This window comes from Schistocerca nitens, chromosome 2, assembly GCF_023898315.1.
Source record: "Schistocerca nitens isolate TAMUIC-IGC-003100 chromosome 2, iqSchNite1.1, whole genome shotgun sequence".
Classification (NCBI taxonomy): domain Eukaryota; kingdom Metazoa; phylum Arthropoda; class Insecta; order Orthoptera; family Acrididae; genus Schistocerca; species Schistocerca nitens.
The window spans coordinates 414,843,632-414,868,716 of NC_064615.1; the positions used below are offsets into that span (position 1 = coordinate 414,843,632).

Here is a 25,085-nt window from a genome sequence, read left to right on the forward strand (position 1 = left end):
TTTGATATGTGCTCCATTGAAAATTATTAATATTGTGATATTTGGGTACTAAAATGTTTGACATGTCCAGTAAAGTGCGGAAGAGAATTCGAGTTAATGCACAGGGTGAAACTCAGATTTTTTGGTGACGTTTAAAATATCTATATACCACATGGTGTGTTGCTTACTCACGAACTTGAACAATTTGTTCTGTGAGGCTGATATTAGCAACATTTGAGCAAGCAATTCTAAAAGAAACAATCTGTTTGTATACTTTCAGTGAAGGATTACCATAAACTGGCTATGGTTATGAATGAGGTGTGCTTGTGAACTTTTCAAGCTATGTACAATTTACAGTAAGGCTTGGTAGTGTATGTAACCTTACCATAATAGAGTGATTTTTGCGCAGACAAATACTTTCATTTAACTATTCCTTCCACCAACAAAACAATTTTAGTGTGCCTTGAGGTTACAATGACTGCTGCTGTTTTATCTACAGCTTTTTCCAGCTCAGGACTGAATGTTGGTGACTTCAAGGACGTGTGCCTGCAAGAAGGGATTCACCAGCAGGTGAGTGGAACTTTGTAATAAACGGCGACAGCTGCAGCCCCCCCCCCCCCCTCCTCCCCAACTAAGAAAGAAGGAAATTCAGAAGGTAGCAGGGATAAAGTACAGGGACCAAATGTTATTTACAACTTGTGCAGAAATCACTCGGCGGTTACAAGAGTCAAAGGGTATGGAAGGGAAGCAGTGGTTGAGAAGGCACTGAGACAAGGCTGTACCCTGTCCCCGTGTTATTCAATCTGTACATTCAATAAGCAATAAAGGAAACCAAAGAAAAATTTGGAAAATGAATTAAAGTTCAGAGAGAAGAAATAAAAGCTTTACGGTTTGCCAATGACGTTGTAATTCTGTCACGAGTCAGCTAAGGACTTGGAAGAGCAGTTGGACTGAATGGACAGCGTTTTGAAAGTAAGATATAAGATGAACACTAAAAAAAGCAAAACAAGGATAATGGAATGTAATTGAATTAAACAAGGTGATGCTGAGGGAATTAAGATTAAGAAATAAGACACTAAAAGTATTAGATGATTTTTGTTATTTGGGCAGCACAATAACTGATGTTGGCTAAAGTAGAGAAGATATAACATGCAGAGTGTCAATGGTAAGGAAAACATTTCTGAAGAAAAGAAATTCGTTAACCTCGAATTTAAATTTACATATTAGGAACTCTTTTCCGAAGATATTTATCAGGAGTGTAGCCTCCTACAGAAGTGAAACATGAATGATTAGCAGTTCAGACAAGAAGGGAATAGACGCTTTTGAAATGTGGTGATACAGATGAATGCTGACAATTAGATGGGTAGATCATGTAGTTAATGAGAAGGTACTGAATAAAATTGGGGAGTAAAGAAATTTTTGGAACAACTTGACTAACAGAGGGAATCAGTTGACAGGACACACTCTGAGACATCTACACATCAACAATTTAGTATTGGATGGAAGGTAGGTGTGTGTGTGGGGGGGGGGGGGGGGGGGGGGATTGTGAGAGAGGCCAAGAGAATACACTAAGCAGTTTCTAATGGATGTATGTTGCAGTAGTTATTCGGAGATCAAGAGGCTTGCACTAAAGACCACAATGATAACAGTGATAAGGTAGAGTACAGAGTAGCACAAATCAGTAGCAAAAATTGGCACTCCCATCTGTGTCCCACCCACAGAGGATATCCAATCTGAAGAGTAGAAGAGTACCACAATCTTTAAAATGTGCTCCTGGATACAAAGGATGAAATGTCTTTACTCTGAATTATAGTTCCATGTGCAACTCAAGCCCATTTATGTCTCTCTGTAGTATAGGAGCCATCGTCTTTTAATTTTTTCCTTATGGTTGAAAGTATTTCTTCCAGTTACCATTTCACAACCTGAAGTTTAGCAGGTTTTTGCATTCACTACCTCTTTGTCACAGATATGAATGATGGTGGAAATACTGGTGGTTTCATAGGCTAATATTATATTCAGTTTCATCATACAGTGTCATAATGACCTATGTTTACTGAATCTTTTTCTCCTTAATGAAATTTTTGTGGCCACCAGATTATACAACTTACTAAGTAGTTTACAGAGATTAGTTGCTACGGCTATGGTTGTCCACATTCAGTAACAGCTGTATCAAATTTACTATAGGTTGGTTTGTCTTGAAAGATGCGATGGTTATGTTTCATAATGGTGACATTTGAAACATCCTTCACATTTTTTACATGCTTATCTTCCATGGAAAAAGATGTTTGTTAGTATTGTAGTGGGTCTACATCACTTCCTTGTTTTAAAAATGCCACCAATACTTCTCAATAATACAGATATAGATCAATGAAATCTTTGTGAACAAGACACCATCTCTTTTCATTACAATAACAACATTCGGCAACACACACAAACCTCTGTTACTGTTCAAGCCCATTTCATGACAATAAAGACATTCTGTGATACAAATTCTCTGATACCATTCATGCTCATTTTTAGACTTAAAGGATAGGCCTACAGCAAGCATTTGATGGGCTGAGAGTGAATACTGCCCCACAGACTACTCTAAATGCTGAGAGTGAGCTCTGTAGGTGACCCATTAGTAGCTGGAAAAATGTAAGTTGATTAAAAGAGAAATCTACCCTATGTTTTGTATATCCTTATGCTGATGAAACAAGTGACACTTTCATTCTACAAAATGAAAATACTTCACTGCACAAAATTTGTCTCAATAAATATCTTCATGACAAAACAATTAAACGTATTTCATGGCTATTGCCCCACGGACCTCGCTGAGGTGGGGTGGCCTACCTGCCTCAATGATACAGATAAGCATAACTCTGAACTGACAGATGCCATCTGGTGTTATTAAGGCAGCTGTTTCTTGGTTAACTTTGTTAAACTCAATTTGCCAGTAGCCTGTCTCCATATCTACAGCTGAGAAATACTTTGCTCCTTTCAAGCACTCTAGTGTGTCATCAAAGTTCAGTAATGGGTACACATCTTTTTTCATGATTTTATTCCAACATCGGTAGTTGCCAGACAAAATGCTGTCTGCCATCCTTCTCAGAGTAAGATTTGTGCTTTTACCAGTGGGGGGAGGGGGGGGGGGGAATGTCTTAGGGGGTTAGTAGAATTATATATGTTACTAGCTTGGACCGTGGCGTTACGCATGGTTAAACAGCTATTTATAAATAGATGTTAATGCCAAAACTCACTATTCACGCGTATGCACTATCAGAAAAGCCATCCCTTGTTATATCTTTAAAAGTACATTATAGGTAAAGCTTATTTACAAAATCATCTACATACAGGTATGCGAGGGGAATTCAAAAAGTAGAGGCACATTTGCGAAAAGCTGTACTTATTCTGATGATAGAAAACTGAAACATGTTAATAGTAAGACTTATTAAAAACTTTCAGTGTTCGGCTCCACAAATTTAAATTATATGTAAAGTTTTACTCCAGTGCGTGGGAAATAAACATCCCAGGTTGGGATGCAAAAACTAAAACCAGAGGAGGGGATGGTCTGATGCAGAGGGGGGGAAATCCGCCCATCCCCCCCTGCAAATCGCACACTGATCCTTCTTCACAAGAACCACAGGAGTAAAATAAGGAAGGTTCCATGATGTCATCTTGCAGCATCTTCTCCACTTTCTCTCAGATTATTCATTGTTCAGCCATGTTAGTTGATAAATTATCCCCAGTGTTGACACGGTGCTTTATTGTGGCCTGCGTGGTTTGTTTTTTCTCCACTTTGGATTTGAAAGCATCTGAAAACTGACAAAGAATGGCTAACACTCACCAATGTTGTTTCTTAGTGAGGCCATATCCTACTGGCAGTTCAATAGTACCTTCCTCCACTGGGTTGTCTGTCGTGGTAGTCGAGCATAAGTCTTTGTCAATGCCACTGAGCTGCCCATCCAGAACTGTCTCAGCTGTTTCTATGCACATACTTTTAGAGGTGAGTGGTGGCTGCTCATGACAATTAGTGACCCAAAGTCCCCACTGACTGCCTCTGGCGCTTATGGTTGTCATTGGTATATAGATTACTTTTGTGAGCCTGAGTAGCTCTTAGCAATTGATGAAAGTTTCACATTCTAATTGAGCATCTCGAGTGATAACTGGAGCTTGTCCCATTGATGAAGGTGAGATAACGACTACTTGTGAAGCCTATCATAAACTACATCCAAGAAAGACATTATGGCAACATTCTAAAAAAAAAAAAAAAAAAAAAAATAATAATAATAATAATAATTCAAAAGTCTGCATTCTGTCATTAACCCGGAGTGAATGAGGTGAAAAATTGTTACACTACCTATGTGGTGGGTATGAGATACCCGAAACTCTGATAACCAATTTTTGATACTATAATCGTGTATGGGATATTAATAATGGTGTCTATTAAACAGATGAGTAAGTAAAATACTATGTTTAAGATATTAAACCTTTTTTTTGGGTGAAGTGTATATTTCTCAGAAAAAGTATAAGTTTCAGAAGTTTAATATTTTTTCATACAAAATTCAAACAAACCTAGTTTTTTTGATTAATTAATTGAGAATGGTTTCATGCACCTCTCCATGCTACTCTATCCTGTGCCAGCTTCTTCATCTCCTAGTACCTACTGCAACCTACATCCTTCTGAATCTGCTTAGTGTATTCATCTCTTGGTCTCCCTCTACGATTTTTACCCTCCACGCTGCCCTCCAATGCTAAATTTGTAATCCCTTGATGCCTCAAAACATGTCCTACCAACCGATCCCTTCTTCTAGTCAAGTTGTGCTACAAACTTCTCTTCTCCCCAATCCTATTCAATACCTCCTCATTAGTTACGTGATCTACCCACCTTATCTTCAGCATTCTTCTGTAGCACCACATTTCGAAAGCTTCTATTCTCTTCTTGTCCAAACTGGTTATCGTCCATGTTTCACTTCCATACATGGCTACACTCCATACAAATACTTTCAGAAACGACTTCCTGACACTTAAATCTATACTCGATGTTAACAAATTTCTCTTCTTCAGAAACGATTTCCTTGCCATTGCCAGTCTACATTTTATATCCTCTCTACTTCGACCATCATCAGTTATTTTACTCCCTAAATAGCAAAACTCCTTTACTACTTTAAGTGTCTCATTTCCTAATCTAATTCCCTCAGCATCACCCGATTTTATTTGACTACATTCCATTATCCTCGTTTTGCTTTTGTTGATGTTCATCTTATATCCTCCTTTCAAGACACTGTCCATTCCGTTCAACTGCTCTTCCAAGTCCTTTGCTGTCTCTGACAGAATTACAATGTCATCGGCGAACCTCAAAGTTTTTACTTCTTCTCCATGAATTTTAATACCTACTCCGAATTTTTCTTTTGTTTCCTTAACTGCTTGCTCAATATACAGATTGAATAACATCGGGGAGAGGCTACAACCCTGTCTCACTCCTTTCCCAACCACTGCTTCCCTTTCATGCCTGTGATTTCCCTAAATCGCTCCAGGCAAATGCCGGGATGGTTCCTTTGAAAGGGCACGGCCGACTTCCTTCCCCATCCTTCCCTAACCCTATGAGACCGATAACCTCGCTGTTTGGTCTCTTCCCCCAAACAACCAACCAACCTTTCATGCCCCTCGACTCTTATAACTGCCATCTGGTTTCTGTACAAATTGTAAATAGCCTTTCGCTCCCTGTATTTTACCCCTGCCACCTTCAGAATTTGAAAGAGAGTATTCCAGTTAACGTTGTCAAAAGATTTCTCTAAGTCTACAAATGCTAGAAACGTAGGTTTGCCTTTTCTTAATCTTTCTTCTAAGATAAGTCGTAAGGTTAGTATTGCCTCACGTGTTCCAACATTTCTACGGAATCCAAACTGATCTTCCCCGAGGTCCGCTTCTACCAGTTTTTCCATTCGTCTGTAAAGAATTCGCGTTAGTATTTTGCAGCTGTGACTTATTAAACTGATAGTTCGGTAATTTTCACATCTGTCAACACCTGCTTTCTTTGGGATTGGAATTATTATATTCTTCTTGAAGTCTGTGGGTATTTCGCCTGTCTCATACATCTTGCTCACCAGATGGTAGAGTTTTGTCATGACTGGCTCTCCCAAGGCCGTCAGTAGTTCTAATGGAATGTTGTCTACTCCCGGGGCCTTGTTTCGACTCAGGTCTTTCAGTGCTCTGTCAAACTCTTCACGCAGTATCGTATCTCCCATTTCATCTTCATCTACATCCTCTTCCATTTCCATAATACTGTCCTCAAGTACATCGCCCTTGTATAAACCCTCTATATACTCCTTCCACCTTTCTGCCTTCCCTTCTTTGCTTAGAACTGGGTTGCCATCTGAGCTCTTGATATTCATACAAGTGGTTCTCTTCTCTCCAAAGGTCTCTTTAACTTTCCTGTAGGCAGTATCTATCTTACCCCTAGTGAGACAAGCCTCTACATCCTTACATTTGTCCTCTAGCCATCCCTGCTTAGCCATTTTGCACTTTCTGTCGATCTCATTTTTGAGACGTTTGTATTCCCTTTTGCCTGCTTCATTTACTGCATTTTTATATTTTCTCCTTTCATCAATTAAATTCAATATTTCTTCTGTTACCCAAGGATTTCTATTAGCCCTCGTCTTTTTACCTACTTGATCCTCTGCTGCCTTCACTACTTCATCCCACAGAGCTACCCATTCTTCTTCTACTGTATTTCTTTCCCCCATTCCTGTCAATTGTTCCCTTATGCTCTCCCTGAAACTCTGTACAACCTCTGGTTCTTTCAGTTTATCCAGGTCCCATCTCCTTAAATTCCCACCTTTTTGCAGTTTCTTCAGTTTCAATCTGCAGTTCGTAACCAATAGATTGTGGTCAGAATCCACATCTGCCCCTGGAAATGTCTTACAATTTAAAACCTGGTTGCTAAATCTCTGTCTTACCATTATATAATCTATCTGATACCTATTAGTATCTCCAGGATTCTTCCAGGTATACAACCTTCTTTTATGATTCTTGAACCAAGTGTTAGCTATGATTAAGTTATGCTCTGTGCAAAATTCTACAAGGCGGCTTCCTCTTTCATTTCTTCCCCCAATCCATATTCACCTACTATGTTTCCTTCTCTCCCTTTTCCTACTGACGAATTCCAGTCACCCATGACTATTAAATTTTCGTCTCCCTTCACTACCTGAATAATTTCTTTTATCTCGTCATACATTTCATCAATTTCTTCATCATCTGCAGAGCTAGTTGGCATATAAACTTGTACTACTGTAGTAGGCATCGGCTTTGTGTCTATCTTGGCCACAATAATGTGTTCACTATGCTGTTTGTAGTAGCTAACCCGCACTCCTATTTTTTTATTCATTATTAAACCTACTCCTGCATTACCCCTATTTGATTTTGTATTTATAACCCTGCAATCACCTGACCAAAAGTCTTGTTCCTGCTGCCACCGAACTTCACTAATTCCCACTATATCTAACTTTAACCTATCCATTTCCCTTTTTAAATTTTCTAACCTACCTGCCCGATTAAGGGATCTGACATTCCACACTCCGATCCGTAGAATGCCAGTTTTCTTTCTCCTGATAACGACGTCCTCTTGAGTAGTCCCCGCCCGGAGATCCGAATTGGGGACTATTTTACCTCCGGAATATTTTACCCAAGAGGACGCCATCATCATTTATCCATACAGTAAAGCTGCATGTCCTCGGGAAAAATTACGGCTGTAGTTTATCCTTGCTTTCAGCCGTTGCAGTACCAGCACAGCAGGGCCGTTTTGGTTAATGTTACAAGGCCAGATCAGTCAATCATCCAGACTGTTGCCCCTGCAACTACTGAAAAGGCTGCTGCCCCTCTTCAGGAACCACATGTTTGTCTGGCCTCTCAACATATACCCCTCCGTTGTGGTTGCACCTACGGTACGGCCATCTGTATCGCTGAGGCACACAAGCCTCCCCACCAACGGCAAGGTCCATGGTTCATGGGGGAAGAACACATAATGATATTATCTTCTAATTATAAAACAGACAAAGAAAATAAAAAGTCTTACGAGATCAATTAGCTCAGCACCAACATTACACCTACAAATCAGCACATTCTCCGTAAATGGAAATTGCGTGTTCCATACATATTGGCTTCTCAGACTGCGAACAACGTACTGTTTTCGTGTCCTTTTCTTGGTTTTTTTTCCACCCCCAGTACAGTCGCCACACCTGACATGCCTACCAGTCTCTCTCTCTCTCTCTCTCTCTCTCTCTCTCTCTCTCTCTCTCTCTCTCTCTCTCTGGCGATGAAATTTCTCCCAGTTGATCAGTAATCCTCTTTCGAATTTCCCTTGGAAGACATATGCGTTCCCTTATCTGCTGGTGCGAAGACTGCCATTTATCAGATTCAAACCTAAATTAGGCATGAAATCTTGATGCTTCATGCTTGTTTTGTCACCTTCGTTATTTTCTCTGTAGACTTTGATGGCATTTATGGCAGTCATATTGAGTATACCATAAAAAATTGTCATAGGCCAACATTTGCTGTTGCAGATAACATCATAAGCAGCACTCAGTATATCTGTGACACTGACTCCGGCTTTACTTGCATTTCTGGTTTTCTTTTTATCACCTGTCGATTGGTCTGTTTTTATCATGGTGTGAAGTTGACATAACCAGCACAACTTTATTTTTTTTAGTTACGTAGGATACCAATGTAACGTCATTCTGGAATCCAAATCAAAAACTATATACTTCTGTTTCTTTTCTGAAAATCTCAGATACATTGGTCTTGTTTTTACAGACTGTGCCGACATAAGAAACTGAATGTTCTTTCAAAAGATGGATTCCTATTTGTTTTCGTTACTGGCTCCACTAAACAGTTTTACAATATCATATACTTTATTACTAAGGTGGTAAGGTCCTGGTGGTTGTTTCCCGAGTATACTTCCAGTTTGAGGACATAGAATGTCTTAGCATCTACAAGAGCCATATTCGACTGATTTGTTTGGCACGTATACACGAAAAGGAATCTCCCTCGGAAAGATAACAGTATCTCATCAATAGTAAGGTTCTCAGACAACATACAGTGTTGTTGAATATTTTCAATAAAATTATCAAAAATATATCTTCTGGCGGCCAAATTATCAGACTTTTTCCTTTCGGCCCTGGTGTTCTTATCATCGAATCTCAAACAATTTTGGAGAAACTAAAGCTTCTGAGTGACATTGTAGTCTGAAAGATTGCAGTTCCAGTACCATCCAAACGCCACAAACTATTCAAGTTTTGTCTATTTAAGTGTTTTAAGCCCACTATATACAGAAGTGTCATAAATGCCTTCAAATCCTTCAAAGTTGCACCGTTCATGTGGTACTGCCCTTTAATTTCTGGATTTTTCCCCTGGTATTCCTTATTTGATTATTTGTATGTGGAAGTGTAGTGTTCAACATACTGTTTGTTATAAAAAGACTCCAACATTCAGTCTCTGTTTTGGCATGTTTTGCAGCACCTTTTACACCTGGAGAATTGACAACAATATTCTCTGAACAAATACGAACACTTTGCCTAGGACAATCCTTCATCCATTTTGTATCATCTTTGGACGTATAAAAATTCGCACATACCTCAGATGACTTTGAGCCACTAACACAGATCTTCCAAATCATCCAAAATACCCTCTTGCTCCAAATCACTTCCTTCACTTCTTTGAGAAACTTTGACAATCTCTCTCTTCTTCACTCTCGGAGTCACAGGAACTAGCATTTGAACAGTTTTAGAAAACTACTTCTAGTATACTAGAATACTATAACTAACTATATATCTCATAAGCTTGCTGACAGCTCAGAAATGTAACACTGACTACAAGGTCGGACGTGACATACCCTAGCCACCTTTGCACCCATGTATCTCCCTCTGACGCTGGCGCAACAATAAACTCAACACTGCATCTTGACTCCCTCTCCCTTACCTTCAACTACTGTGACAGCAATATTTGTGTGGCAACAATGACACTCAATAATCAATGCTTCAAAACACCTCAGGTATGACGCACCCAACCACACTCATGCCAGGTTAATAGCTTTTCTCGTAACACAGGTTCCTGTCAGTTTGAGGTATTCCCCATTTGTTACATCCAGCACAATCACTTTCATATCACGGAACATAGTCTACTTTAATTGATAACAATAGGCATTTGACATTACACGAAAAGAAGCCTCTCTGTCGACTAGTCCCGGATAGATTGGCCATCAATGATGACTTCGATTACATCTGAGTAACTGTCAACACCTAAGGAATTTCTTAAGTGGTGGCCTCAGCCCCACAGATGGTTTCCTCAGTTTTCCTGAATTCGGTGGCTAGGTGAGTGGCTGGGACCTCTGTATGATGATATGAAATGTCTAGGGCATATTGGGGAACAACTTCATACATGGTACAGTGATGGACTTTCTCCCACAGATAGGCTATAACACAGAGCAATGAATTTTAACTTTGTGCCTTGCCCCAAGATGAAAGTATGTGGTTTTTACTAAATGCTGATTGCGAAAATGAAATCAGAAACATTCCACCACATATCCATTTCTCTGGAAAAGATATGCCACATATATCACTTTCGAGCGACTCGGTAACAATACAGGAGGAATATGTAGTTGATTAACACACAGACCATGCATCAAAAGTAATTGTTTGTATTACAAAACATAAAATAAAATGCAAATAGTACAAAAAAGCCGAATAAAAGCTTGAAATATTCTTAAAAGTTAGAAACTTTTCCTGGAAACTTTCCATTTGTGGGTGGATAGTAAAATTTCTTGTAGGAATGTCCAGCAGTAATCCGCCAAAAAGTGACTATCTTCCCTAATACATTGGTGAAATCACTTAGTATGTTCGTAACTCATACATTTAAGATTAGGTGAGAAGAAATTCAAATCGGAATGAAGGAAATGTAATTCAGAGACATGTTTTACCCCATAGTCTTGTAACAGTCAAGCATGTGTTCAATCAGTTCCCTGTAATTCTCAGACTTTACTTTTCCTAAGAAATTGCAGCATAAATTTTTAAAAGCAAGCTCAGCAGACTTCTCAATATGTCAGCAACTGTTCAAAAGTAATATCTTTCATATGACATGAATATGTAGTGTCTGTTCTTTCAGACATATCCGAAAGAACAGTCATCATGCATTCATATAACTGTTCACCTCTTTCAGTGTGGATGCACAACTGCGTCTGATCTCCTGGGGGATCTCAAAGTAGTGAGCAAGGACGACATGGTAAGGGACTGAGGATAGGTGGCGTTAAGTGAGAGTACAGGTTGGCCACAAGGCTTGCCGATATAGTCTGCCAGCTGCAGTAAACACTGTGTCCAGGAGGCACAGTAGTTAACGCAACTGCCTAGTGAGCAGGAGATCCCATGTTCGAATCCCTGTCCAGCAGACATTTTCACTCCCCACTGCTGATTCCGTGTAAAGTCCTGAAGCAGATGACATCAACAATCCCTTCCCTTCCCTTCCCTTTCCTCCCCCCCTTCCCCTTTCAATTTACATGTAATATCTTACATTGAGTCATGGAGATGAGGCCCAATGAAAATTCCTTCTTTACTTTTTGCCATACTAATCGCAGGAAATTCAGATAGTGAAAAATTGAAAACCCTCGTACCTTTTTCCACTGCTTTCACAAAATTCTTCATAAAGCCCCATTTAGGATGGAGTGTTGCTAACAGCACACTGTACTTCTCATCAAGTTGCTCATGCAGCACATTTTTTACACCAGGATTGAAAATTTCTCTCCAAGGCCACTCTCTGACTATATAATGGTCTTTCCTTACTCTACTGTCCCAGTCACACAAGAAACAATAATATTTTGTGTAAATCGTTTGCAATCCCAGAAGGTCCCAGAACTTTGAGATAACTACAGATTGGTCATTTGTGATTCAAATAGCTATTATACTTCAGGTGTAGCCTCATGTTCTCATAGAGTTCCTTTAATTGAATGGAATGGGAAACTGGTATTGATCGCTTCTCGTTTCCGTTGTGTAAAAGAACAGTTTTGAGACTACACTTTAAGAAATCTATAAATAAGCACCATTCTTCCGGATTGTGAATCATTCCAAATTTTGTAAGCAGTGTTTGCTTGTAACAGGTTCTTCTCTTGAAGACAAGACGCAAGTAAGTCTACTTTTGTCTTTGAAAGATTTAGATCTCCTACAAGATTTTCAATTCTGCCTCCAACAATGGCTGTAGTTGTAGCTGTGCTGCAAATGATGACATGTACTCAAGATCTTCACAAGCTGTTGGTTTGTCACTATCATTGTCTGTTTCATCTTATAGGTACATTCTGTTGGTGATTTTGAAACTGGAAGAGAATCAGAATGTGGAACGGGGCGAATTGCAGATCCTAAATTTGGATTAGAAAGTGAGTGTTTTGATTTAACTGAGATTCCTTTTACTTTTGTTAAATAAAAGTAGCAATCTGTAATGCGGTCTCTAGGTTCCATCCACAACTGTCGTAAAGTAAATGGCACAGGACAGGTGGGTGTGTTCCATGCAACCAGCCTCCTAAATATCTGCAGCAACATGAGCAACAGTTCTTTGGTGCCGAGCACTTACACTCATCTACCTTTGATTCAAAATACAACTCATATGCCTTTTTGACAATTGCTAAAATGGGATGCCTTTTGAGACTAAGTTGTAAACTCGTTCCACACATAACAAAATGATTTGGTAAATTAACACACTTTCTAGACATCGCTGAGTATAAGAAATGTGCCAACAAGCACAAACAATATTCTTCATGTTAGTGTATATAAACACATCAAGAGCAGATACTGTGTGATCTCATAGTGAGATAGTCGATGGTCGATAGTTGATCGACTGATGCACCTGCAACTTCCCTCTACCTTCCTCAAGTTGCTATCTCCACCTACCCTCTACTCCCACCACTACACAATAATATTCTTAAAATAACAGAATGTGATAAGCACCACAACAAAATAAAAAACACATCCAAGTGCAGATAAAATTGCATCTCCAGAAGAAAGTTAGGTGACAGCACACAATAGTTTTCACCGCTGTCATCGGGGCACTGAACTACATAACCACCACATATTTTTGTTTTACAGCAAATCTCATAGTCACACTGTGTAATCATCTGCAGCTGAGAGGTGTGAATAAGATAATTGTGACAGCTGGCATCTTGCAGCGTCATAGTCATCAAACACTACTCTTCCTTCTCTACAATAGCATACAAGGTGGTCGTGGTGCCCACAGTGCAAACATACCAGTTTATTGTCTTCCAACTGCCAAATGTCTGTTTTTCTATGAAGTATTATACTTGATGGAGTTGGCTTATCTGTGTCAGTCAGTCAGATGCTGAGCTGTTGTTTGACAACTGTGCCATAATTCTGAATTGACAAGAGTCCTTTCATCAAGATGTGTTCGATTGGTGCTAAAGATCAACACACCTCTTCCTCAACATCCTCTACTACCTCTTGAGGTATGGCACCAACAGTGCTATATCGTTTTTTTTACTACCTGGCATATGAAGCATCCGAGGTCATAGTAGCCTTCTGCAAGTCCCATAGGACCATCTTTGGGAGTCGGTCATACCCCTCTTATCTGACTTTTTCTGTGGCATTTCCTCAATGCACTGGCACCACATGATGAATTCCTCTGTCTTCATAACATCCTTTACCAGAAGAGCTTGGTACATGTCTTCTACAGCTCCTTTCATCAAGTGTGAGATTTTGTCGGCTTCTGCCATATTCGGATTCATAATGGGGCACAGGGGCAAAACATTCTGTTTGTAAGTCTGCATCTCTCAGGCTTTCTTGGCATGACTGACTGATAGTGTGCTTCTAGGTGTTCTGACAAGTTGTTGTTTGCAAACAAGCACACTATCAAGACTGTGTCATTTCCCCATGATGTTGGACCTTGTTCTTCAATTCAATCGTTTATCTGCTAAGTGGACTTACTGCTGATTGTCAACATTCCCCCCTAGGTCAACCTCTCATTTTGCCTGGACAAATGCTGGGCTGTGCTTTGGAAGCAAAGTACAAGTTTACCTAACATGCCACGTCATCCCACCTGTTATGTACGAGGGTGAGTCAAATGAAAACCTTAAATTTGTAATAACAAATTGAAATTTCGTGCCGTTATCCTGTAAGTCGGTAAACGTGCTACAAACAGCATGCAGAATGGCCTGGAGGTGGCATCTCAGTACAGATGCACGCATACTGTCACAGTATCAGTATAAAAATGGCCACCCCACTTGCAACTTGCACCAGGGAAGAACAGCATTCTGTTATTCGGTTTTTGCATAGTGAAGGAGTAAAACCTATTGAAATTCATCGACAAATGAAGGTTCAATATGGTGATGCACATTTGTCACAGCAGCAAGTCTACAAATGGAGTAGGAAGTTCACAAATGGTGTGACTTCAGTGGAAGATGCTCCTCGTCCAGGTCAGGCACAAAGAGTTGTGACTCGACAGAACATTGCAGCAGTTGAAGCTATAGTGAAGGAAAACCACTGAGTGACACTGAATGACTTTGCAGCATGTTTACAGATTAGTCATGGGTCAGCACACCACACTGTGCATGATGTGCTCCAGTTTCACAAAGTGTCTGCAAGATGGGTGCCACGGCATCTGACTCCTGAAATGAGAAAACGATGTGTTGATGGTTGTGAAGAACTTCTTCAGCGCTTTGAATGAGAAGGTGATGGCTTCCTTGCAAGATTTGTTAATGGGGACAAAACCTGGGTTCACTTCCACCAACCGGAAATGAAGAGAGCGAGCAAGGAATGGCGCCATTCCTCATCACCAAAACCAAAGAAGTTTCGAACGGAACCATCAGCAGGGAAGTTTATGCTGACTCTCTTTTGGGACAAAAAAGGGGCATTTTGGGGCATTACATGCCTAGAGGGACCACTGTCACCAGTGCATCATACACAGATCTCCTAAAAAATCATCTGTGGCCTGCAAATCAAACCAAAGTGACGTGGATTGTTGTCAGCAGGTGTCCTTTTGCAACATGACAATGCAAGGCCCCACACTGCCCGTACAACAGTTGCAACAATCACAGACCTGCATTTTGAGTGTCTTCCTCATCCACCATATTCCCCAGACCTTGCCCCAAGTGATTTCCATATGTTTGGACCACTCAAAGACACAATGAGAGGAAAGAAGTTCCGTTCTGATGAAGAGGTACACCATATGGTGCACAAGTGGTTGCGCAAACTACTAAAATAATTTTTTTCTAAAGGAATTTATGCACTTTGTAAGCGCTGGAGGACTTGCATTGAGCGTGGGGGAGGTTATGTTGAAAAGTGATACAGCTTTGTACCACTTCTGCACAATAAATAATATTTTAAAAAATATTGATGGTTTTCATTTGACTCACCCTCGTATTCGGTGACTTGGTCAAATCCTTTCAGCCATTACATCAAGTCCTCACCATCACCTCCTGGAAACACTGATGGATGCCTCATATGCAGCTGACTTACTGCTACTTTGGAATCCATAATTTTCCTGAATATAAGGATCTTTGGAATGATGTACTGCCTGTATTAAAGTTCTTGTCTGTGTAGGCAACAGCTTTTATGTTGCCTAGCTTGAGCCACAGTAATGTAGACCCATCAACATTACAAAGTAACAACAATTAAGTCCAAATCTGGAAGCACGGTCATCAACGAAATACAACACTTAGCACCAAAAACACATTTATTACAGACACCATCGTACAGCCACAACAGAACTGTTTCCTGGAAGGAATGTGCTGCTCTATATAAACACCGTATATTCCATAAAAGGCAAACACTACAAACATACAAAATTTCGAGAACCTTCCAGAAGCGATAAATACTAAATAACAAGCCTAAGGTGCACAGATTTGAACTGGTAAACTGCAGCATGCGAAGCAGCTACACTACCCGTTACTCTACTTTGCATGCAGCACAGCTCGTGGCAATATTTACATGCCCCTTTCACTGCCATCTGTCATTAATATTTTCATCTGAGAATATGCCACCACTGCTTTCTAAAAACAAATAGTTCTGAAGGGTGTAACACATTATTATAATGACTGCTGTGTCATTTGATCAGATTTTAAACTCCGAACCATCACTTTCTGAACCAACTGACACTCAAACTATTACCTTCACTGAAGGAAGAAAAATCATTTATTTTATGCATGGTGACTTAGTTAACTGTAACCATTTAGACTAGTACTTACAGCCATTACATCCCAGTTATCTCATGATCAGCACAAGAGCACCTTTCTTTTTTTTTTTTTTTTTTTAATTTGCAAAACTCAGTAAGTTCCTTTTATTTCCATAACTCAGTGATATGCTTTTATTGAAGTAAGTGCATGTTTGTAACTGAAGACAGACTGGTCACAGCCAGTTCCACAGAAACAAGGTGTGTACAAACAAAAGAGGAGAGAGTAAACAAAGCAAAAATCTTTGCTAAGTCCATGAAGAACAATTATATTTAGACTAAAAACAAAAATATTATTTTTTAGTGATATGTGTACTAATCATTTGTTAGATAACAGATTACACTCCAATTTACATAAGTTGTAATAATACAGAGTGAAAAGAAATTAATTACCTTGGAGACAAAAGATATATTCCTGCACCAATTCCATGGCAAGAGCAGGATGTTCTGCCACAAGCATATCTAGTATTTCGATCTGACTAGTTACAATCAGCTTGTGAATTATAGATAACCTTGGTTGCCCCAACATGTGGAAGAGTCTTCCAAACATCCACATATTGAACACTACAAAAATAAAATTAACTATATTCCACAGTAATATGTAGGTATTAAATGTTACATAAATCTACTTATATGCTGTGTCCTCTTTTAGCATTTTATCTTTTCTCCAATTTTGTTTCCCTTCCTTCTACAAGACAAAAAGCCTTCTCTGCAGAAGAACAACCCATCCACTACTCTGCTCACACTGAGCCATCCCTGGCATCAGAGAAACAGCACAGTCTGGCCCGTGAATGCAATGTCCATTACCATGAAAATACGTTGCCCTCCCCTGCTCTTTCTTCACCCAGAGTTCTTAAGAGAAAAAAAAAAAAGAGGATCATACATAGTCCATAAATCCTTATCTGACTCCTTAAACACCCAATACTACTAAAACAAATATACCTCTGCTGAAGAAGCAAACACTTTTATTGACTAACAAATATCTCGCAGCTCACATCATGGGCCATAACTTAAGATAATTTTGAGCACAAAGTGAGAACAATTTGGAGCACATGAAAAACAAAATTCCATCACCAATATTAATTATTGTTCATAGCATTTACATTCATTTCCTGTCTGTTCCCCAATCCAGTCCCATTTAGTCTCCCCCATGTTTACTTCTTTGCATTTTCATCTCCCTTTGTTTCTTTTTTCATTGTCACTGATCCAGTTGATAGACTCATATCATTCACCTACACATTATTTCTTAACCCAACCCTTTTAAACACATTTCACAGCACTCAAAGATAAAACTATACATGTACATAAGTATATTATACAGCAGCTTTGCTACAATAATTGTTCACTGTTCCAAGTGGAAATTACCATTTTCTAATCATATACATTATCAGGGTGTATACGTGGACAAGGAAAAAAAATTACCGGATTTTTCCCGGATATCCCGTTTAAAAAACATACTTTTTCCCGGGCAAAAATACACTTTTTCAATGCTAAGTGACATTCGGTTTTCTGTAGATTTTTCCTTTGGAACTGTAAAACTTATCACTCCTTTGAATGATTAACGTTTTATACACTAGCGTAGAACTTCCCCGGAAAAAAAAAAAAAAAAAATCAGGGGAGAGAAGTTTTGGAGCGACTATTGATGAAAAAAAAAAGGAGAGAAGTTTTTGAAAGACCTCTGATGTGCAGCAACATATACGCTGCATATTTTCGTATTACGAAAGTATAAATTCGAATAGCACCAAACACAGCACGTTAGTTTCCGGAGCGTTGAAATCGAGATTGCAATGTCCTTTTGTAAGCCAGTCATACCTCATGCCATGTGGTGTTGCCAGCCGATGACAGCAGATATTCAGAGCATAGGACACGTGATGTAGTCAGCCAATAGCAAGATCATTGTTACGTAGAGTGAATACACAAAGAGGAAAAGTTAATGGTTTACATGCATAGTATAGCTACAAGAAAAGCTAATCTTTCACATATAATATTGGTCTCAATGATTAATAGAACTACAAGAGAAGCTACACTTTCACGTGTAATATTGCTCTATTTTGTGTGTGTTATACTTTGTCACACAAATGTGCCAGTAAATTTAAAATAATATCATAAATGTCTGGTCTTCGGGGCTCGAAATTCTTCTACGTGGCTGGTCCTCAAAGTGTTCAGTTTTAAACGCTCTGCGATTTAAGAAATTTATCCCACTTCCTCACAGTTAACATAATTCATCTTGCGTAAAAAGAAATTTACTTTGAAAGTAACACTTTTCGAACCACCATTCACAATACTATCCCAAGACTACATAGATTCGATTTAGCAGTTGCCAGAGAGCGCCAGAAAACAGGCGCTATTGCGGGTGCGCAGCTGCAGTGGTGTAGGAAGCCCGCATGTTCGTATGTATAAAGCACTAAGAGACCGCCGGCCAAGTGGCCGAGCGGTTCTAGGCACTTCAGTCTGGAACCGCGAGACCGGTACAGTCACAGGTTCGAATCCTGCCTCGGGCATGGATGTGTGTGCTGTCCTTAGGTTAGTTAGGTTTAGGTAGTTCTAAGTTCTAGGGGACTGATGACCTCAGATGTCAAGTCCCATAGTGCACAGAGCCATTTGAACTAAGAGAGCTAACATTACGCCACAAAAGAAACAGGACATCAGAGGATACTCCAAGAGCATCGAAATTTCGTAAACCATACTAAAATGCATAATTCGGCTTGACGTGCACATTGGTTTTTTCGAGATTGACAGTGATATTAAGCTTTTCAGTGTGGTTTTTGGTATTTAAATTTTCTTGGAGTACCACTACTGTAGTACATCATATTTGGTTTTTTATTATGGCATAATGCCATACATGGCAGAAGATGAAAACATGCACTTGAAATTCAGGGAACAGTTGGAACTAGCCAAAACTGTGGAACGAAACACTTCGCTTCAAATAAATTGATTACCTCAGCGGAAAGATTAATAAAGCCAAATTTCTTTAGCAAACTGACAAAAATAACTTCATTGTTCTGCAAGGCAACAAATGCTTGGCGGCTAACAATTTGGAAATAAAATAAAATCAGAAAACTGAAACTAATAATATATTTTTGCCCTCCATAATTATGTGAATGTATTATAATTCAATTGATAGCTCCTGGCCACAGAAATCCGTTTGGTTTTCATTTGACGTGGGAGCTGTAAAGGAAGATGAAAAAGCGAAATCACTTAATGTAAACAGGAGTCAGGTGGAGACTAACTCCCTCCTCACTACAACTCAGAGAACTCTGCGTATGCATGAATCTGGCAGCTAGGGCGCGTGAGAAAAATTTTTCTCGTTAGCATCTGGCTGCTTGCTATTTACTGTCGATACAGCCAACAGCCACACTTCAAGTAGCGGGAAGCGGGAGAAGGTATTGCTCATATTCGAGTCAACTGGGCATGCGCAAGAGCCCGATGGCAACTGGTCAAACGAACCTAATGTAAACCGTTGTGACGTCGTGCTCATAGAAAGCAGGTTATTGCTACGAAGTATTACATAGTCTTCGCCCTAAGGCCTTTGACATACTTTTGCTGTTTGCAGACGCTTGTGCGTGCACAGTGTTTTGTTGTTGCAAATGGCACGTTTCCTTTGCCACTAAAGTTTTATTTTTTTTTTTCCTTTCGTTCACATTTTATTGCTACAGTATCATTCTCCAGTAGCAGGATACAGTAACATTCTTTGCTACAGAATCAATTTTTACCAGTCAAAATTACAAAAATTTAACTGAAAGCTAAAACAATGAAAAATTCCTGGAATTCCGAAAAATTCCCGGGTTTTTCCCGGTTTTCTCCCAGATGAAAAAATTTCCAGGTCTTTCCCGGATTTCCCGGGTCGTATACACCCTGATTATCATCAACAGTTTATTGATGTAAACTTAACTAGCAACTTTTGGAAATAACATGTACAATTTCAGTAACTGCTTCAGCACAACAACCCAGGCCATTATTTGATGTGTGCAGTTTGTAGGGTGAAAACTTTCAGCGTCATGTTTATACATCACATAGATGGAGTGCAAAATGTTGAAGAGTTCTATGAATGGTGCCACACCACTGTTGGTGTTAAAAATCCATATCTTTATTAATGAATGTTGCCATTTCTCCTTCTGAGTTCATGGAGAGCAGATCGGCATCACATATTACAGAGTTGTGTTCTTGCATGAATAAAAGTATGTGATAATATTCAGACTGGAATAATCAGAGATGAATAATGTTCATGTGTAATTTAAACACTCATATATCTGACTTCAATGTTTAAAATCTTTGTGATGAGATGACAATCTGTTGAAGAGGAACTGCTATATGACTAAGCCTGAAAAGAGGTTACTGATTAAAATAAATGAACACATACAACACGAAAAGCAACTACCAACATGTAGTTTCTCTTGCAATGTAATTAAAATGTGTGTCACAAGTTGACTTCCCTGGTGTAACAAATCAATGTCCCATAACTGAATCTGCACTAACCCTAACTTTTCCAATTCTCATCCACCTGAGTACTTTCCATTTATCTATCCCCCACCTCCTGCCACTCTGCTTGGTTTCATTCCCAAGATTGTTCTCATTCTCCTTTCTATATTCACTTTCCATCCTGTACTCACTCAGTTCAAGATGACCATTTTAGTTATCCATCTTTATGTATATTTTCCCTTCCTTACTTTGCTTTCCAACTAGAAATGCCTATTCTGTTATTTTTGTCTTTCTGCAAAACAAACGTGTTTCTTCCATACAGGACAATTCTTATATCAGTGTCTTCCTATAACCTGCATCTACATTCACATACCCAACATTTCTCTCCCACTGAGAACAACACTTCACTCGCTGCTTCCAATAGTCATAACCTTTGACAGAAGAACATCTGTTCTGACACTTGATGTTAATTGCTTGTGACAACTGATTAACATTTAAAAACTTTAGAGCAATATTTTTCTTTTGTGTCCTCTTTTACAGCATTCATTACAAAAATAGCATAGTGGTGTATCCCCTGCACAATTGCTTTCTTCCTAACTGGTTTCAACACACCCCAAATCTTACACAATGCTATTGTTTTATCAGCATAAATCAAATTTACAATGACATCTGAAATTTCAATATTGCTTGGACAATTCTGACAAGGAATAAAGCTGAATATTTAAACAAATATAACTAAATTTGCAGGCTCACCATCATAATTGCATTATGTATGCCAAAACTAAAATTTTCCATTTTCTATACTGATATCAATAAAATTTTACACAAAAAACATACACTATGATAAATTTATGTGACAGACTACACACCTGAACAGTTTTTAACCATAGCAGAATAGTGCTCCTTACAACATTTTTGATTAGGAACAAAATACTTCACAAGATTCTTTTTGTTGTCAAGCAGGTACTTCAAAAATGACTTTACATGAGCTTGATTTTTATCTAGGTTTTTATATATTGTTTTCACTGGTTCATTAATTGTCTTCCACGCACGATCATGTCGAAGGATAACACTTTCATTTGTGCAAACAGGACTGCAAGCAGAAGTCACAGACAGGTTATAGAGGAAAAGAAAGAAACACCACATGTATAATTTGAAGTAATTGATACAAACTCTCCAGAATTCCTACTGATTCTTCTTGTTATTACAGATTCATCATCATCAACATCAGCTGAGTCTCCATCCCATGTTTCACTGCAAACAAAAATTGTTTGTCAAAATATGAAATTAGCACAAAATCATAAACAGGAAATTTGATACAAAGCTGTGAAGTACACTGTGATAAATTCTGTACTGAATACCACTTAGAATGTTGAGAGAACAGGAAAATGAAGTTTCCGTTGAAAAGAAAACGGACATATATGTGAATAAACTGCCAATTAACGCAACGCGGAACATTATGAAACAAAATAAGTGTTTATATCAACACATACAATTATTTGTATGTATTGTTCACACTATATCTGACAGAGCTTTATTTTCATTAACATTCAATGCTTAAGTTAGGTATAAACCTACCTATCACTCATTAACTTTTGGAATCACAGAGATCAAATTCAGTGTGAAAACTGTCAATACAACTGTTACAGCACAATACATAGATGTTTAAAAACATGACTCAGACCTATTTCTGTCAGTTTTGGCTACTGCATTACTTGTCAAGTTAAATTAAGAGACAGAAACTTACATAGCATTTTCGGTGTTTTCTACACATACTTTAGTACTTGATTAACTGTTTGCTGCATATAGTCCAAAATGATTCGAGTTATGTCAGAAACTACCTCCCTCCCCCATGGTTGATGTCTTCCCTGGCAGCAAAAGCATCTTCCAGCAGGATAAATGTTTGTGTCACAGGGCTAGAATCAAGCCGCAGTAGCCTGAAGAGCATGATAGTTAACTCGTATTCATGTCTTGGCCACCAAATTTGCCTGATCTGAACCCAATGGAACACATAATGGATGCTACTGGACACTAGATCCAAGCCCCAAACGACCATCCTGTAATTACCAAGAGTGGTGTGACCTGTGCAAGGACATTTGGTGCCAAATACCTGTAAAAACCTATGAAGGACTTTTCAAATCCATTCAGTGCAGAACTATTGCCGTATTGCATTTCAAGGATGGAGCAACATGCTATTAAGCAGGCAATCATAAAGTGTTGGCTCATCTGTGTACATTAATGTATGATGGGTAGTATTTGTTACAATCTCAAACAACCTAGTTATACATAATAAGATATTACTCAATAAAAATGTAGCCTTATCCCATTGGCTCTAAAGAAGCGAGTGACTGCATGTGAGATCGCTCTCCAAGTTTTTATATATTTTTAGGTTTCAGATACATATTTTAACGGTTTTTGTGATAATATTTACTATATAAGTGACTTATTAGTAGTTTCTTCATTCACCTCTGCCTTTCTTGTGTTGTGACCTGATATTTGTGAGTGTTTCGTATCGAGCAACGTAACCTCTTACCTGTGTTTACATTCTGCGCTGACCAGTTGCAGCTGTAGCGGTGCATCGAAAGCTAAGTACTAATTAATTGTTTGTGTATAGTGGTTTATTTAGGAACTTTAGTAGTCTTCAACCAGAGTTTGTGTGTTTTCTGGTGAAATAATTTCAGAAGAACCTTTTGGGAACTGTTGTCAGCTTCGTTACTGTGTCATTAGACGTTTGATTCTCTTTCTGTATTAGTCTTTTGTTATATTCACATTTGTTGTTTATTAATACTGTTAATAATAGTAGTTACTTCCCTTGTAGAGTAAGTTTGTGATTATTGTAGTCAGGTTTTTAACATCATCTTATTCTAGTAGCGGAACTTAGAAAAAGTAAAATTTTTCCATGAGTGAGAAGTGTGGGCTTTGCCGTAGGTTCGTGAGTGGTGGATTGCGGTGTGAGACTTGTGCGAAGTATTTTCACTGGGGGGAATGCAGTGGGGAAGCCAGTGGGCATTCTGGTGAGATCCTCTCCTGGAACTGCAGGTTATGTAGCAAGAGTAAGTTAATAGAGGAGCAGGAGCATAAGATCTGCACCCTTCAGGGGCAGTTGAAAAACGCACAGGAGGAGCTAGATAGGATGAGGAGGGAGAAGGGGGTTGGGGAATGGGAGCTGGCTGTTGGCAAGAGATCTGCTAGGAGAAGAAGATTTTCGGATAGTTTTACTATTGGTGTTTACAATAGATATTATCAACTGTCAGAGTCTAGTGGAGAGGAATCTCTAGTAGCTATAGATGTAGGAAGTATGCAGCAGACCTCAGTAGCTACGGTGGCTAGCACAGTTGCAAAGTTGAAGAGGAAGAAGAAGGTTCTGCTGTTAGGTAGTTATCATGGCAGAGGTGTAGGCCAGCAGTTGCAGGAAGTGCTGGGGAGTGAGTACCAGTTCACCAGCATTGTGAAGCCTAATGTAGGATTGGCTCAGGTGACTGTTAACATAGGGGGGTTATGTAGGGATTTTACTAAAGAGGATCAGGTAGTGATTGTGGGTGGGGCTGGTAATAGTATTGATAGGGGTGGGGAGTATGACATAGATGGTGACCTGGAAAAGATAGCCACTCAGACTGGCAACACGAATGTGCATTTCGTGGAACTGTTTCAGCGTCACGATCGGCCTCATCTTAATACAGCTGTCAGGCGTAATAACATGATACTTGGGGGTGCGCTGATGACAGAAAGCATAGGTTACATTTCAGTGGTGTCAGTGGAGTCTATCAGCAGGACGGGTTTCACTAGACATGGCCTGCACCTCAACAGGTATGGGAAGGGGATGTTGGCAAAGCTTATAGGTGACAGCATAGTTGGGCAAATTCCTGCAGTAGTGGGTGTTAGAGCTGCACCTTTTTTAGATTGAAGTCAGCTGACAGGTATTCCTGCTTAAGGGAAGTCTCTCTAACAAAGGAACCATTTTTGACAAAGCTTAGGTATCCGAGTAATGAGGGAATTAGTAATTTCATCAAAATATACAAGGTATTAGAGATAAAGTTAGTGAACTGCTTATAGATGTTGACTCTGAAATTATTGGTATATCTGAACACTTCTTAAATAAGGAGATAATTCAGAGGCTTCCTTTACCAGGATACAGGTTGGCTGGCAGCTTTTCGAGGAGCTCTTTGCGGTGTGGGGGAATAGCCAAGTATGTGAAAAACGGCATCCCATTTGAGTCAATTGATGTTTCAAAGTACTGCACTGAAAAGGCGTTTGAATGTTGTGCAGATGTGGTTAAATTTAACGGAGCTAAACTTCTTACTGTTGTTATTTATAGATCCCCAGACTCCGATTCCACAACATTTTTGTTAAAGCTAGAGGAGGTTCATGGTTAACTTTATAGGAAATACAAAAAGTTAGTTATATGTGGTGACTTCAATATTAATTGTATAAGTGATTGTGCAAGGAAGAGGATGCTGGTAGACCACCTTAATTCATATAATCTTATGCAAACC

The 25,085-nt window shown here is 39.1% G+C and overlaps 1 protein-coding gene across 1 annotated transcript in view; it reads right to left on the reverse strand.

Moving 5' to 3' along the window:
• Positions 1 to 25,085, reverse strand: part of LOC126236279 (serine/threonine-protein kinase ATR) — a 391,469-nt gene that overhangs the window by 350,204 nt on the left and 16,180 nt on the right. The window contains exons 2-4 of the mRNA XM_049945439.1: positions 21,766 to 21,846; positions 21,462 to 21,685; positions 16,567 to 16,737 (exon numbers count right to left, since the gene is read on the reverse strand). Of these exons, the coding sequence (XP_049801396.1) occupies positions 16,567 to 16,737; positions 21,462 to 21,685; positions 21,766 to 21,846 (476 nt within the window). The remainder of the gene's footprint in view (positions 1 to 16,566; positions 16,738 to 21,461; positions 21,686 to 21,765; positions 21,847 to 25,085) is intronic.